This window comes from Pelobates fuscus, chromosome 11 (genome assembly GCF_036172605.1).
Source record: "Pelobates fuscus isolate aPelFus1 chromosome 11, aPelFus1.pri, whole genome shotgun sequence".
NCBI lineage: Eukaryota > Metazoa > Chordata > Amphibia > Anura > Pelobatidae > Pelobates > Pelobates fuscus.
The window spans coordinates 93807889-93825501 of NC_086327.1; the positions used below are offsets into that span (position 1 = coordinate 93807889).

The 17613-nt window shown below is 39.4% G+C and overlaps 1 protein-coding gene across 1 annotated transcript in view; it reads left to right on the forward strand.

The window, feature by feature from the left end:
- NPHP4 (nephrocystin 4) overlaps window positions 1-17613 on the forward strand; it is a 311285-nt gene that overhangs the window by 213601 nt on the left and 80071 nt on the right. The window contains exons 15-16 of the mRNA XM_063435987.1: window positions 117-304; window positions 2341-2501. Coding sequence (XP_063292057.1) covers window positions 117-304; window positions 2341-2501 — 349 coding nt within the window. The remainder of the gene's footprint in view (window positions 1-116; window positions 305-2340; window positions 2502-17613) is intronic.

Sequence of the window (17613 nt, forward strand, 5' to 3'; positions counted from 1 at the left end):
TATCTAGCTTTAAAATAAAACAACAGAGGGAAATAAAATGGAAGTGTACAATTGTTTGCATGAGATTGTACACTATGAAAGACAGATAATTACCTCAATTGTTTCCCTTCTGTTAGGGTGCAAGAAGTTGAGACATCTGCAACATGGCCTCAAACAATTTACTTCACTTTCCAGTTTTATCGTTTTCAACCTGTAACCACTGCTCGCCTAGAGCTCCTAAAACTAAATCCTTCCAGTATTGCTTCCACTGATTCCTCAACACATGTCTTAATGCAAATTAATAAGGATGGTTCCATCAATAAAGGCAAGTGTTTGTCCAACAGTGATTGTATCTGTGAGAAGAAAAAAATAATCTAGAATCTTGTTTTAGCGGTGTGAGTTGAAGCAGTGTTTCTCAACCTTTTATTGCAAAGTACCCCTGCAGGTCTAAAAAAAAGAATCAAGGAAGTAATATCTATTTATTTAAATTCCAAACAATGATAATTACGTTAATCCCATATTGGAGAACAAACCTGATTATAAAAGAATATTATTTTAAATAAATATGACATCATGTGAATATTGTGTATGTAAGGAGGAGTATATGAACTAATAATATGAAGTCTAAAAGTCACAAAATTAAAATATAATACACACATAATATTTTACACATTTACACACACAAGACACTGACACAGTCAGTTATACACAAAGGACACTGACACACACACATTCGCATACAAAGAGGACACCGACACATACACACATACATGGGCACCCAGGGGACACTTACATACACATTTACACACAGAGAAAACAAACACACACACACAGATGACACCGACAAAGAAACACATCTACAGACATAGATGACACTGAGACACACTCAGGACACTGACACACACATTTACACACTGGAAACTGGCACACACATTTACACACAGAGGTCAATGACACACTTACTGAGAGACACACACTGACAGAAACTTACTGACACACACATTTACTGACCGGCACACACACTCACTGACTTGACACACACTGACAGACACTCTCACTGATTTGACACTTAGTGACAGACACATACACATTCTCTCACACACACTCACAAATTATTTTTTTTTTTATCATTTGTATTTGTGTCCACCAAGCCTCCCTACGTTTGGGAGAACTGGAGTGTATTCTTTCCCTGGGGTTCAGTGGGGATCATTTCCTTGGGGCCCAGTATGGGGCTTGTGTAGTCTTTGTGTTCTTCTAGTACTGCTTCCTCATGCGATGTCTAGTAATGCCGGGGCCAGAGTGACGTCATAACTTGGCTCCCGGCATTACCGCAGGGCATGCGAAGAAGCGGAGCTGGAAGATCATGAAGAGTACACCTCCCTTGCTGCCTCCTTCTCCATTGTTCCCTCCTTCTCCATTGTTCCCTAACCAGCCAACTCCCGGGTGACGCTAAGAAGGGTTACTGGCCACCTCTTGGCATACCCACAATATAGGAACAACATCTGCCTTCCTCCAATCCTCCTGTACAATTCCTAAAAGAAAAAAATCTTGAAGGAATTTTGTTCATATTTTCTTGTGGATAATGGGGATTGGACTGAAGTTGCATGCTCTGTGCAGCTGATGGTTCTTGTAGTGCAGAACTGAGTTTTGGAAAATGTCCTTACCTTTAAAGCGACACTAGCTCATTGAAGTGGTCTGGGTTCAGTGTCCCAGCACCCTTAACCCTGGAAAGGTAATTATTGCAGTTTTTTTTATATACTGCAATAATTACCTTTAAGTGTTAACTCCTCCTGTAGTGGCTGTCTACCAGTCAGCAACTAGAGGGACTTCCGGATCATTAGGCGACTTTTGGTTCCAGCATCACCGGAATCTCCATACGAAAACATTGAATAATGCTTTCCTATGAGGAAATTATAATTGCTGTGCATGCGCATTAGGTCTCCCCCACTGGCTGATGTTGGTGGGGGGAGCAGCGAAGGCTGACCCGAGCAAGCGCAGAGGGACATCAGTGCTGGACCCAGGTAAGTGACAGAGCGGCTTTTAACCCATTCTCCACTGTGGGGTGTGGGTGAGGGGGCACTATAGGGAGCCACAGTGCCAGGAAAACTGCTTTGATTTCCTGGCACTATAGTTTCCCTTTAAGAAAAACATATGATTGATGCATTGTTGTTACTTAGCTACTAACACCAACATTTTTCAATTTATCTGAAACATAATATTTAGTGGATTATTTTTCACTGACTTAAAAACCCGTGTTTACTTTTCTAAGACTGATCATAGAGGAATAAAAATGAGAGTTTAATATAGATCTGTATTAAAAGTGTTTATTTTTTTTTTCGTTTTTTTTTTTTTTTTTTAAAGGATCACCAGGATATCAGCTCAAATACATGGTTGATCCTGGGTTCCTGAAGCCAGGAGAACAGCGCTGGTTTTTGCGTTACCTGGCTCTCCAAACACTCCAGATTGACATTTGGGATGGGAATTCATTGCTCCTCATTGGATCTGCTGCTGTAGAAATGAAGGTAAATTTATTTTAATTTAATTGAAATTAATTGTATAGTGTATTGATTCAACTAAGTAAATCTGATGGTAAAGCACAATTGATTTACCATTTGTTTTCTGTATTTTTAAGCAATGCATATGTAATCTAATCTGCAGTTGTAGGAAATCAGATAGATGTATTTACTTATAATTAATTTTTAAAGGAACAGTCCAAGCGCCATAAGCACTACAGCCTGCTCAGGGCCTGTGTAAGTATTCTTGGGTACACAGGCAAAGTTTATTTTGGAGCCCGCCCCCTCCTCCCCCAAAGCATCTTAACCTGTGTGCCTCTTAACCCCCCTTTTGTTTCTTATCCCCTTTTTTAAATGGCTTACCTCCTTTGGTGTCTTATCCCCCATTTTTTCCCCATTGTGTGTTTTATACCTCCCTTGTGTATCTCTTACTAAACCCCTTCTCCAGCCCCTCTGTGTCTCTTTTAGTCCAGCCCCTTTGTATTTCCATTTACATGCCCTTCTGTGTGGCGCTTTCATCCCCAGCCCCTTTGTGGGCTTTCTCACCCCTTAATGTCCCTTTTTGTGTCTTTCTCCCCACTCAGCCCCCCCTGTGTGCCATGCTAATCTCCCCTCCATGTCCCTTAGTGTTCCTCTCTCCTCCCCTCCCATGTCCATTAGTTGTCCTCTCCCCTCCCCGTCCCTTGATGGTCCTCTCCCCTCCATGTCCCTTAGTGTTCCTCTCCCCTCCGTTCCCTGTCCCTTAGTGCTCCTCTACCCTCCCTCCCCTGTCCCTTAGTGTTCCTCTCCTCTCCCTTCCCTGTCCCTTAGTGTTACTCTCCCCTCCCTCCCCTGTCTCTTAGTGTTCCTCTTCCCTCCCCCTTACCAGTCTCTTAGTGCCCCCCATTCCCCTTAATGTTCCTCCTCCCCCCCATCTTAGTGTTCCTCTCCCTTCTCTTTTAGTGGTCCCCCCACTACCCCAGTGTTCATTTTCCCTCCCCTCCCCTCCCCTCCCCTGTACCTTAGTGCCCCCCCCCCTTAATGTTCCTCTCTCCCTTCCTAGTGTTCCACACCCTTCCCTCTTTTTTAGTGTCCCCCCCTTCCCTGTCCCATAGCATTATTTCCCCCCCTCCCTTGTCCCATAGTGTTCCTTCTCCCCCCTCCATAGTGTTCCATCACCTCCCTCACATAGTTTTCCTTCCCCCCATAGTGTTCCCCCTACGACGGCTGCTTGTGCAGCCATATGGACATGCCAGCCCTGAGCTTGCTGATTGGTGCCAGAAGTGCTCTTGCTTTATCTTGTGGTACATAATCAATATGTTTTAGTATGGTTTGATAACTTTCCTGAATCTCGTTGCAATACTACAACTGACAATACCTTATTTGAAAAATCAGTATTGTTTTCATATTTGTTTTAAGACAACTTATTTCAAAATGTTTCTACTTGTGGTCAGATCTCTAAGCTTGGAACTGTACTGTGTTTGAGGTCAAATTTTGTCTTTCCCATAGAATTTGATATTAAAACATGTTTAGAAACGGTTTAAAACCTATAGCAAAAAAAGTATACCATATTTGGCAGTTTTCAGTATTTAATAAAGGTATATTCTTTATGAAATACTGATCAAGACTGCATTGGAACCTCATTGAAATTCTAACTGCAATCCTAAGATACCATTAGTAGGAACTACTTTGTTTTACAGACAAGCCTGAGGTTTAAAAAGGTTCCTTTAGCCAATCCTTGCAGCTGTCACAAATGATGGCTGTGGGTTTCAGGCTCTGTCTATGGATGACCCCTCAGTATCACGGGATCCTCCACAGACCTAAGTTTTTACTCTTACGCATGCCAGAGAGTACAGCACTGGCATGGCTTCTGGAAACTGAAGCGCCATGAACTGACAAGGACCTGCTGGACGAAGATGGCGGTGGCTACGTGGGAGCTTGAGATAAGTACAACTTACCTTCCCCAGCACCCTGTGTCCACCAGACACCCTGTGTCCACCAGATCTATTATTTTCGGGGGTGTTTGCGAAATATGCAAAGACCCCCGAGAGTGACAGAGATACATTAACCATGTCACATAGTTCAACTTTTAAGTCTAAGTGAGGCATATCTTCATAATCTTCTGTTCATAATTCCAGCAGCCAGTGTAGCCTGCGGCACAGAGCAATACAGTAACCAGTAGGTGCTTTCCTGTATATCTTCAAGGAATGGTGTCCAGTTCTGTTAATCAAGTGCAGCCCATATTCCTATACAGTTAATAGGTTCTTGAGGTCTATTCATTTAATAAGAGCAAAAAGTGACTATATTAATTGATTTCCATTCATCCAATGCTGCTATTAACTTATTAACATTTCCCAAAAGGATACGCAGTAACATTTTATAAAGCCATGTTGGCCTGTGTGTATCATGTAGAATTTACTACAGAATATTGATCAGTGTGTGCTCTAAGAACGAGGGTTGCATTGAACATTGCTAATCATCTTTATTTTTGTGTTGTGTTGTATTGTGTTTGTGATGGTTTACAATAACATTCTCTGAAAGTTACCGAGTTCTAGTATGTTGTGTGTGTTTCTTTCAAAGTTTTCAAGACAAATGTTGCTTTTGTCCCAGCATGTGTATATAACTATAGCTCTAAAAGCAGGAGCATGTTGACATTACCACTGATGCATATATAGCAAATCTTGAGCCTTTTTTGATCAAAAGGAAAACTGACAAGTGAGGATTCAGAACCATACCACTAGATATGACGAAAAGATGAGTATATTATTTATTACCCTAGCATACATTCTTTATAGACATTTCCATCAAAATACACGCAAGAGAAAGTTTAAACACCTTGCGGTGTGTTTCAGGATGGTATACATTGTTCTTGATTGTGTATTCAGCTACATATTCCACAGGGTTATTTTTAATGTGTTGTATTGTGGTAGAAGTGTGCCATTAAGTAATATCAAGCCAAGAGAAAGAATAGGTCTAGAACGGTGAGCTGTGTAATGGAAAAATAATGCCTTTGAGGAGGTTTGAATACATCACAATTAACTAAGAGATGGTCGTATTTTTAGCCTACTTGATTATTTAGGACAAGTATAAGTTTTAGTGTTAAAGTTAGGACTCCTTTAATCGCAGGGAAACACTGAGGAATACATGTCCCAGTGTACGTTTAAGGTCCTGGACTGCAGCTGCCACCATTTATTTATTCCAGAAAAGAGCTAAATTAGTAAGATATTTGTACCGGAACGTACACTTCCACTACTCTTAGAAAAGAAAGGCTGGTTGAGATTAGCACCCTCCATAATATATTTACGTATGATATCACCATTTATATTATATAGGCTTCAAAAACATGGTCTATGCTTTCACCTGTCTGTGTATGTCTCTATAGATATTCACAAGTCTAATACTAGTTGCTTTGCAGTCACTGTGTAGGGTCACAACAGTATTTGAAATCCTGAACTCATTACTTAATTTGCAGCTCACGCATTCATTGGCTTAGCTGATGTACTCCGCAAATGAATGCAGGACAAATATGGACAGAATTAATAATGCTAATGTAACTTATGCAATAGCAGTAGGTCGAGTGAGGGGCCAAGTCAAAGGTGTCTGGGATACCATCAATTCATGTAAAAAATTGGTTTGACAAAGAGATGGAGTACATCCTGGAAGTGGTCCTTTAAGGATCATAAAACAGTAAAGTCTGTGGCTATTTGGAGAAAGATTTTTAAGAGTTTTTTTTTTTTTTCCTGTAGCCAAAAGGTCCTACTGTTTCATTATTGCCTGTTATTTTAGGTGGCATAACCAAAGAATGATGAACTTGATTTCTATAAGGAAAAAAAACAAAACAAAAAGTATTTTTTTGTGTTTTTACAACTAAGCAAGAGTTGCCAATTTGTATCTAAGTATTAAATGTGTGTAACCTAACGTGCTTATGTTGAATTCAGTCATTGTTACAAGAATCCATCGTTTGAAGCAAAAACCATTTCAGCAACATGAAGAGTATTAAAACGTATCATATATTATGTCATGGCCCACCTTCCATTTAGTTGATTACAGTAACAGTTATTTTGTATGTACTTGAATACTTTGTTTAAGGTTATGTCTATTTGCAAAGAGTCACATAGCACACATTATAAAAATCCGACCCTGCTTGATTCGTTAGTAAAACATCATCTACAGATCTTTTCAAGACAGTAGTACTAAGAAAGCTTGATTGCAGATAAGGGAAGCAAAGGACAAGTAAATGAGAAGAATTACCCAGAAAGGCAGGAGGTCAGTCATAGATTGAGAAGGAGGAAAAGGGATTATGTAGATGTTATGAAACACTGAGCACTGAAAACATGTACTTCTTTTCTCTATCCTGTAGGTGCCGACCAGTCACTTATGCCTCGTTTCCGCTGAGCGGATCGGTTCGGTACGGTTTGCTATTTTGGGTGTTTCCATTATGAAAGTAGTCCATACAAGCGATCCGTACCGATCCATTCAGGGTCCTGCTTCAGATGTAGGGCCATAGGAAATGGAACGGTTCGGTTAGGGTGGAGCTACTATACAATCCATTGATTGGTGGACAGGAAGAGCATTTTTTCTAAACCCTGCATGGCCCTGAAAGGTCTGACTTGCAGTGGAAACGCTCACCAGAATGGGCTGGTCCATTCTAAACCTTCCAAACTGTACCGACCCGAACCGATCCGCTCAGTGGAAACGAGGCATTAGTGACACCCTGCCAGTTAGGTTTATTATTGCTACAGATGTTTGAACTTTTATCTATTCAAGGGTCAAGTCTAGTAAACGGATCCATACTTTCTTAAACTTTAATTATTTACTTTCAGGTCAGTTCAGGAGAAGCCATGGTGCAGAGACTTTGTGAAACTGCAGATATTTGAGTATTGTAACAAAGATCGTTCTGTAATCTCTCAACTTCCTTTGTAGAATCCAGGAACCAATAAGCACTAAGCTTGCCATAGACTACATTGCTGGGATAATCTCTCCCCGAACTAACCTTAAGAACTCTAAATTAAAGGAGATCTGTCACATTATGGATTTTAATAAAGTTCATTCATGAAAGAACAAACATTTAGAATTGTACTTATAACCACCTTCAAACACTTACTTTGGAATGGGATATTAATGAAGAACCCAAGTCCATAGATTAGATTGTTGGCTTGTTTATAAAGCGCAAACTAGCAGAGCAATGTTTAAAAATTCATAACTCCGACTGGCCTGTTTAGTGACAGTGCCATGCCTCTCTATTCGACCCATGCTTGCATGCTGCTGCTCTAATTTCGTCCAACACCAAATGTTCTGGTTCCTGCATTTGGCCAACGTTGAATGTTCACACACTGCTCGTTTTTGCGTGCGTTCTGCGTCGGACATTTCTTTGACGTCAGTTATGATGCAGGACGCTGCCATTCCACTCTATTTATGCCCACAGTGAAATGTAACCATTAGTGAGTAAACACCTATGCCTCATTATTACACTAGGTTTCCATTATTGCTCCATAGCCAATCAGTAATTACCTGAGGCCATATTAGCCCTTCTTTCACCTCGATTCATTGCCCTGTTGTGGCCTCAGTAGTGCATTCTAGTGTTCAGTGTGTTTTTCTGTTTTTGACTTGGCTCTGTACTTGACTATTCTTATCTCTGGAATCCTTGACTTTGGCATAGTATACTTGTTTATCCTACTCTTTCCAATCCTTGTTTTTTCCTGTTTTTCATTATCTTTGTTCTATCTCTGGATTATATGTACTCTCCTTACGTTAAGCCTAGCCACTCTAAGGTCTGGTAATACATTCTATCTTAGCATAGAATACTGTTGCCTCTTGTTTGCGTGTTGGGGTAGTACTTTGACGCTATTACCATTTTTCATTGATACCTCACAAATGTAGTTGTTCCAGAAATTAATCTAGCCTATATTTAGTTACATGGCCATATTTTCATTATCTGTCCTAAATTTAAATGTTACATTTGAGGTTTCTTCTACTATTCCTTAGATGTAAAGAATGCTAATAATACTCATATTTGAGGAATTTGGTAAAGGGAAATATATACCTCAGTTTAATCGCTGTATTTAAGATGCAAAACTTTGTCTTTCAACTTAAAATCTTCTTGTTAAAGTAATTAGTCATTTATACGTGCTATACATTACCCTGATTATATTGATTGTATTAAAGAAAGAAGAATGCTAATCAATATGGATTACAGCCAGCTAACATTACTTTTCTGTAATTTAGAATACATAAACAAAATTTGCCATAGAACTACCTCTCTCAAACATTTTTTTGTATGTTTTTACAATTTGTTGCGCACGCAACTACTTTGTGATAAAAAGACACAGATTTTATCATTACATCTCCTTGCTGTAAACATTTTGCACTGATTTTACAAATGAGAAGATAATCAGTTTATAGAAGCATACCATCCTGCATGTTCTGAATTTTTTTTTATCAAGATAATCACTTTCTGTGCCTAAATGATTTAGTTATTTCCTGATCAAAGATCCTTTTTATTGGTACATAAGTAGCTTGCTTTCTCATTCTGTTTTCAAATGTCATCATATCATCCTCATCATGTCCGTTGGTGTCGACCAAACATAGCACTTCGCAAGAACCAAACACGATACAGTTACTGACCCATGGTTAACAACACTAATACAGTGTTCGCATGCATGCACACAACCCCACACGCAACACCCCAAGCAACCCCACACCACATAACACCACACGCATACACAGCCCACATTCACATACATAACATGATACACAGCCCACATACATAGATATTATACAGAATACCAGAAACTGCTCAGGCACTTTCACAATATAACAACCCATACATAATACACGCACAAATACAACCCTACAAAGTAACTGCAGAACATAATATAGGAAGAATTCAGCAACATACACACACGTTAATTAAACAAAATAGGGATGGCACACCAGGGGACTTCAAAGTCTTGTTTTGGCACAGGTTGTGTACCCTGTGCTAGGACTTTTCTATGTATAATTTCTTTATTACCCTGCAGTCCTCTCTATAATAATGGCTTCTTGACTATTTGAATTATATATATATATATATATATATATATAATTAACTAATTAATTTATTTTTATTTTTTGCCAACCAAGTAGTGTTTTCTGTTCATTCTATTTCAGTCTTTGCTGTCTTGTCTTGTGTCTTGAATAACTGCATATACTCTTTACTTGCTCTTCTCAAGGACTTTGTTAAGCCAGAGCAACAACACGAACTCAACGTTTAAGGTTTCTGAACTACAGTTATGGAAAAAAGAAAGTACACCCTCTTTGAATTCCATAGTTTTACATATCAGGACATAATATCAATCATCTGCTCCTTAGTGGGTCTTAAAATTAGGTAAATATAACCTCAGATGAACATCAACACATGACATATTACACTGTGTCATGATTTATTTAACAAAAACAAAGCCAAACTGGAGAAGCCATGTGTGAAAAACGTAGTACACCTTATGATTCGATAGCTTTTAGAACCACCTTTAGCAGCAATAACTTCAAGTAATCATTATCTGTATGACTTCATCGGTTTCTCACATCGTTTTGGAGGATTTTTAGCCCACTCTTCTTTATAATATTACTCCAGTTCATTGAGGTTGGTTGGCGTTTTTTTTGCAGATTTTTTTGTACTTTCATATACTTCACTGCGTGCTGTGCAGAGCTGAATCCCAATATTATTTGTAGATTTGTTGATAAAAGGGATGGCGATTTCGGAAAACCACCTGGCAAACTGTATCATTTATACATTATTTATACATTTGTACCACTGTGTGTAGTGTGTGTTACACATTTGAATTAGGTGACACAGGGGTGTCATACATACCAACATTATGTTTGAATAAACGAGGACTGTAGAGTATGGGATGTAACTCTTTGTTTTTTTGTTGTTTTTTTTTGCAATTTCTCTTAGCATTGCAAGGTCTGAACGTGGGGTGAATTTGCTGGCATGTCCACTCATGGAAATATTGGCAACTGTCTTAAATGTTTTATACTTTTGAATAATCTTTCTCACTGTAGAAGGATGGACTTTAAATTGTTTGGGAATGGCCTTTGATGGGCAGTTTGATGGGTAGCAACACTTGCTTCTCTAAGATCATTGCTGATGTCTTGCCTCATTGGCATTGTGTTAACACACATCTGAATGCTTCAGACCAGCAAGCTGCTAAAACGTTGGCTTGTATAGAGGTGGTCACGCTCGCTGATGATCAGTTAATGAAGGGCATTTGATTAGCAGCAGCTTTCTGCTACCTAGCATCTTAATTCCTATGGAAACAGGAAGGTGTACTAAAGGTTTTTTACACATAGGTTCTCCATTTTGGATTATTTTTTGTGTAGTGACATGGTGTAGTATACCACGTGTTGTTACCCATCTGAGGTTGTATTTACCTAATGTTGAGACCTACTAAGGAACACATGAATATTACTGATATGTAAAGCCATAGAATTCAGAGTGTGTACTTTCTTTTTACCATGACTGTACCTGAGAGTCCATAGTCCAAGGGCTACTACACATTAAGCTTTATAATACACAACAAATATCTAGTAATATAGGGCATAGTAATATCAGAGAACAATGCGCGATTGTAAATGTTTGGATTAAAACCCTCAACCGGCTCTACTAAACCTTTAAATCTGATGATTGTTTTAATTAAATAAATACATAAAAATGCAGAATATTTTTACATATTGAAAGTAATTTTAAAACATTGGGAACATATGCTGTATATATTAAAGTATTACGGTTGAAATAAAAGAGCAGTTTATTCAGTAAAACATAAACTAAACTTGCTTTTTAAAACTTTATTTATTTTTTAAATTATAACTAGAACTACAAGGTAAGTTGTGAGCTTTAAGGAATTTCTTTGCCAGTATATAAACCAGGTAACCCCCATAAACAATGAAAAGCAAATAAATAAATAAATACAATCATCAACATAACAAGACTAACAACATTATCACCTGTAATCTTCCTACTGATTGCCATTAGAGAGACAATCCAGGCCCCTAAAGCATTATCAAGCTTGCTGAAGTGCTTTGGGGTGGTTTAAAATGTCTCTTTTAGTTACATTTTATTAAAAATTCCTCTGGTATGCAAGGATGGGTTTTATCACCCTTCTAATATTTGGAAAAGCATATTGCTTTTGATAGTATTTACAAATTGCATTTTTTTTATTCTCCGAAGAAATTACCCTGTAGAAATGTTTCCAAATGCTGGATATTGTTCTCACCATTTTACTTAGAGGAGGAAAGAAAAAACAATTTAGTGGTCAGATTACAGGTACAAAGTATGCAGTGATGGGGGAGGGGTTGCACCAAAGCAGAACATTCGTAGTAATCAAGTCATCGCTTAGATCAGGAGTAGGCAACCTACTCCATATGTTGTGAACTACATCTTCCACAATGCTGACAAAGCACCATGGAAGATGTAGTCTACAACACTTGCAGTATTGACATTACCTTTATAACCTCCTTAGAAAACCCCCACTTTTAAAGGGTCGCTATACGCACCCAGACTACTTCATCTTATTGAAGTGGTCCAGGTGCGCTGTCCCTGTCCCCTGTTTACATTGCAGGATTAAGACTGGCTCCAGTTTTACTCTGTGAAGTGATGCTGGAAATCCTCACATTTTGCATGAGGATGTCCAAAGCCTTGCAAAAGCAAAACCCCTTGAAAAGTATTGATTCAATGATGATTATGTCTGATTGATTCAGTGATTTTGTTTGAGGAGGAGGAGACGAGCCAGCACCGAGGGACTTCACCACTAGAAGAAGGTAAGTAAATTAAAGGGTTTTTAACCTTTTTGTTGCTGTGGTGGGGGGAGGGGTGTCACGTGAGCAGAGGGAGACTTTAGTGTTAGGTGTACAGCTTTGTATTCCTAACACTAAAGTTTTCCATTAAAGCTTAAAGGGACACTCTACGCACCAAAACAACTTAAACTAAATTAAGTTGTTATGGTGCCAGGAGGCCCCTGGAGTCATTCTTACCTTAACGGGTTAAACCATACTTGAATGGTTTAGCTCCAAGGTTGCTTTCAGCGTTGATCTCCACTCCCCTCCCCCTTCTCCAAGCAGTATCAGGCTTATGAATTTTCATATTCCGCAAGCATGGAAAATATGTTTCTTTCCAAGCTAATTCTGTGAATATGAAGTCACTGATTAGAGCGTCATCTGACCACTCTCAGTCAATCAGTGGTACCCCCGCCAAAAGGGGGAAGTTGACATCGCCACTGGAGGCATCTTATTTGAGGATGGTTTAACTCCTGAAGGTAAGAGTGCCTCCAAGGGCCTCCTGACACCATAACAACTTTATTTAGATTAAGTTGTTTTGGTTCTTGGAGTGTCCCTTTAACTAAGAGGTTCAGAAATAACTCAATCAACCATGAAAACAAGATTGAGCCTACAAACATAATTAACTGAAACCTTTTCCCTGCAGTTTCCACTGGAGACAGGAATACATATTTCTCTTCTATTTGAGAATTGTGTCCTCAGTATTTTCTTAGTATTTGAATTGTGTTCCAGGATGTGCTTGTCTTTAAAGCGGCATTGTCATGCCAAACTTACCTTTCTTTAATTGATTCCTCTTTTCTTCCTCTGTCAGGATCTGTTCTTCATTTCTTCCTCTCTGCTCTAGTTATCTTTAAAACATAAGACAAAGTAGGGAGGTTTCCTTCACTTGACCAGCTTTGACCAGCGGAGGAGCAAAGTGTGCGTCATTTCCGGTGGTCAGAGCAATTTTCCCACAATTCTCACCTTTCCTCCGTGTTCCTCTGAAGCCTTCTTTTCACTTTTCCCGAACGTCCTGTCACTTAGACAGAACGTGGCGAAACTACTGAATCTCGTCCTAACAGAATGAGAACAGTTTCTCCATTCGTGTTCGGATGCAATTCAGGACTTTGTTCGGATCGGAATAACATTCAAATGAATTAAACTCCGATCCCATTAGTGCCGCGGCTGCATCAATTCTCACGGTATTAGGGAGCTATCTACCAAAAGGCTGAAAGACCTAAATTGATCTTTCAGCCAAATGTACTAATATGTAAAATGTAAAGATTACTTAGTATTAGTAAATTCTGCCCCTACTCACTATGCCATGAGTAGGGGTATGTGTACTAAACAGTGAGCACTGAGCAGTCTTTCAGCCAAATGTACTAATACTAAGTAAAGATTACTTAGTATTAGTAAATTCTGCCCCTACTCGCTATGCCGTGAGTAGGGGTATGTGTACTAAACAGTGAGCAAAAAAACTAAAAACACCCTAGTTTCCCCCCTCTCGAGCCCCCACACATGCCCCGCGAATGGGGGCTATTAAACTGAAGGGGGGACCCATTATCCTCCCCTCCAGCCCCCCACCCCTGAGCGGCGAATGCAGGCCATAAATGAAAATGGGGGGCCTATTGTCCTCCCCCCGGCCCCCACCTCTGAGCAGCGGGTGGGGGCCCTTAATGAAAATGTTACCCCCCAGGTGACCCCTCACCCAACAAAAAAATTAATAAACCCCTGCCTACCCCCCTCACCCTAAAAATAGTGGGGGGGTAACAAGAGAACTAAATACCTGTAAAAAAAAACAAACAAAAAAAAACTTTCCATTTGATGTCTTCTTTTTTCTAAAATCTTTTTTCAGCCCCAAAAAAGGCCAAAGGGCAAATAAAAATCCATAATACCCGTCGATCTTTGAAAATAAAATAAAAAACACAAGCGCAAAAAAAATCCATCTTCACCCATGGAGAGCACGGCGCAAACTGACCTCTGCAGGGCGGGGAAAGGCTTATAAAGCCTTCCCACGCCCTGCAATGAGGCTAAGAGCGCTTTGATTGGTTGGTTTAAGCCAACCAACAGAGTGCTCTGACAGGAAAATGAAGAGACTGACAGGTAAGTCTCTGTCAGGTAAGACAGGTAATTTGACTCATAACAACACTCTGATTGGTTGCTTTCAATCAACCAATCAGAGAGTTATGAGTCAACTTGCACAGCATGGGAAAATTCCAAAGAACGTTCCCACGCTGTGTAAAATGACACAGAGCACTCTGATTGGTTGGATTTCAAGTGTGACTTAGTATTAGTACATTTGGCTGAAAGACCAATTTAGGTCTTTCAGGCTTTTGGTAGATAGCTCCCTAATACCATGAGAATTAGGGAGCTATATACTAAGCGGCTGCAAGATGCAGCCGCGGCACAAATAGCATCGGATTTTCATTCATTAGAACAAAGTCCCGAATGGAGAAACTGTTATCATTCTGTTAGGACGAAATTCGGTAGTTTTGCTGGCGTTCTGTCTAAGTGACAGGACGTTCAGGGAAAGTGAAAGGGAGGCTTTGCGGGAACACAGAGTAAAGGTGAGAATTGTGGGAAAATTGCTTTGACCACCGGATATGAAACACACCTCTGCTGGTCAAAGCTGGTCAAGCGTAGGAAACCTCCATAAGACAAAGTGGCCCCTACTTTGTCTAATGTTTTAAAGATAACTAGAGCAGACAGGAAGAAATGAAGAACAGATCCTAACAGAGGAAGAGAAGAGGAATCGAATAAAGAAAGGTACCGTATATACTCGAGTATAAGCTGACCCGAATATAAGCCGAGGCCCCTAATCTTACCCCCCAAAAATGGGAAAATTATTGACTCGAGTATAAGACTAGGGTGGGAAATGCAGCAGCTACTGGTAAATTTCAAAATAAAATTATATCCCCCCAAAATTATATTAATTGAATATTTATTTACAGTGTGTGTATATAATGAATGCAGTGTGTGTGTGTATATAATGCAGTGTGTTTATATGAATGCGTTGTGTGTGTGTGTATATGAGTGCAGGGTGGGCATTTTTATTATTTTTTTTTAAATTGTTATTATTTTAATATTACATTTTTTTATATATATATATATATATATATATATATATAGTTATATTTTATTTTTATATTTTTATAAATAGCTGTTTAGTAAATAATCCCCAGGCACCGTGTTTTTTTAAATGATAGCACATCAAGACAGACAATGGCTGTGCATTCCAAAACACATAATAACATCAAATTGAAATTAAATAAAAAATAATATAATATAATATATTATATTATATTATTTTTATTTAATTTAAATTTGTATTTATATTTTTTTCGTCCCCCCTCCCTGCTTGTTAGCTGGCCAGGGAGGGGGGCTCTCCTCCCTGGTGGTCCAGTGGATGGGCTGTGGGAGGGGGGCTGGCAGGAAGCTGTAACTTACCTTCACATCAGCTCCTGTCAGCTCCCTTCTCTCTCCTCCAGTCAGCTCTCCTGTCAGCAAGTCTCGCGGCCGCGCGGACCAGTGACCGTGGCAACGTTCTAACCCCGCGGCTCTCGCGAGACTTGCAGAGGGAGCCGACCGGAGGAGAGAGAAGGGAGCTGACAGGAGCTGCTGTGAAGGTAAGTTACAGCTCTCTGCCAGCCCCCAACAGGACCGCCGGGCTTGTAATGAGCCCGGCGGTCCTGTCTGTATTATGGCAATGTAAGTTGCCATAATACAGACACTCACTCAAGTATAAGGCGAGTGGGGGTTTTTCAGCACAAAAAATGTGCTGAAAAACTCGTCTTATACTCGAGTATATACGGTAAGTTTGGCATGACTGTGCCCCTTTAAGGTACAGGAATTGCAATGATTTGAGACATAAATATAAGTTTAAATATATGAGCACGTCATAAACATATTACATAGTATTCCATACACCATTATTTTTTCAATATTTCTGGAAAAATATCTAAAAAGCTAAATTGTCCTAATTTTTTCAGGGCCTTTCCTTCTCCACTCACACATCAGCCTATGGTAGAGTCTAAGTTTGTATACCACACCTTATGTCCCAGTTTAATTTCAAATCCGTTAATGTAGGCACCCTAATGTGGATGTAAGTAGTAGTGAGTCACAAAACTGAAACAACCAAAGCTAACAATCCTACTCCCATTTTGGGAGACCAGGTTCATTAGGGTGCAAGAGTCTGTTCCTTTTCTGGCTATATTTCAGACACCCATGTTCTGTCTATAGTACCATTTATTTTACATATTGTCATATCATTTATGTGTTCTCTTCCTGATACTTCTTTCACACCTGCATTTCTAACTGCTAGATATTATGTGACTAAAATGTGTTTATTTCAGGTTTGCTGATGCTTTATCATTTATTGCAGAATATATTTTTTATTTTACACTGATATATTTTATCACTACAGATAATGGCTTTAGGCCTCTTTTCCTACTTCAGGTAATATTGACTGAATGTCCTTTTATGTCAGAGAGAATGATGTCTTGAAAAGTGCGAGTCTAGTTAATCATCTGAATGGAGGTAGCCATATCCACCATCATTCAATCACTTCATCACCATAATAGTTGACTGTTGGACAACAGAGTTATGTATAGAACAACGTCTTTACATTTACATTTTCATTTTCAAAGCTCTATGAGCACTTTTGCAGTCTCATCACTTATCTCCCAAGGAGCCACTCCACCCGCAGCTATTTACAGACCCATGAAATAATGTCAGTTGAAGAGCTCACCAGTTCCTTTTGTGGATACTGACACTGATAGTCTCAATGAGAGTTCACCTAAGAATCATGAAGATTGTCTTTAATATGCACGGCATTACACTTCATTAGCATTTCATTAATTAAAATAGGACTATTTAGTCATACTGCCAATACGTGCTGTTTTCAAGTCTCCAAGGGCCGTAGGAAATGTCCATTCCTCTGCAGTCTCTCATTTTAATCTTATCTGTTAGTTTTAGACTTCCCAAACTATGCTTGTTCTTTTTGCAGCATCACAAACTCAGTTGTATATCCTTAAACTTTTCCATGCAGCTCAGTTTCTTTCACCAGCCTTACACATATCTTAAAGGAACACTATAGGGTCAGGAACACAAACACGTATTTCTGACCCTATAGTGTTAAAACCACCATCTAGCTCACCTGGCTCCCCATTGCCCTCCCTAAATATAGTAAAATCTTACTTGTATTAAAATCTGCTGCCTCTGCCCCGATCTGCCTGCTTACAGCTGACATAATGAGAAGTTATTCTGTGAACCAATCACAATGCTTTCCCATATGATTGGCTGGGACTGTCAAGGAGGAAGATCAGGGGCAGAGCCTGCACAAGTCAAACAC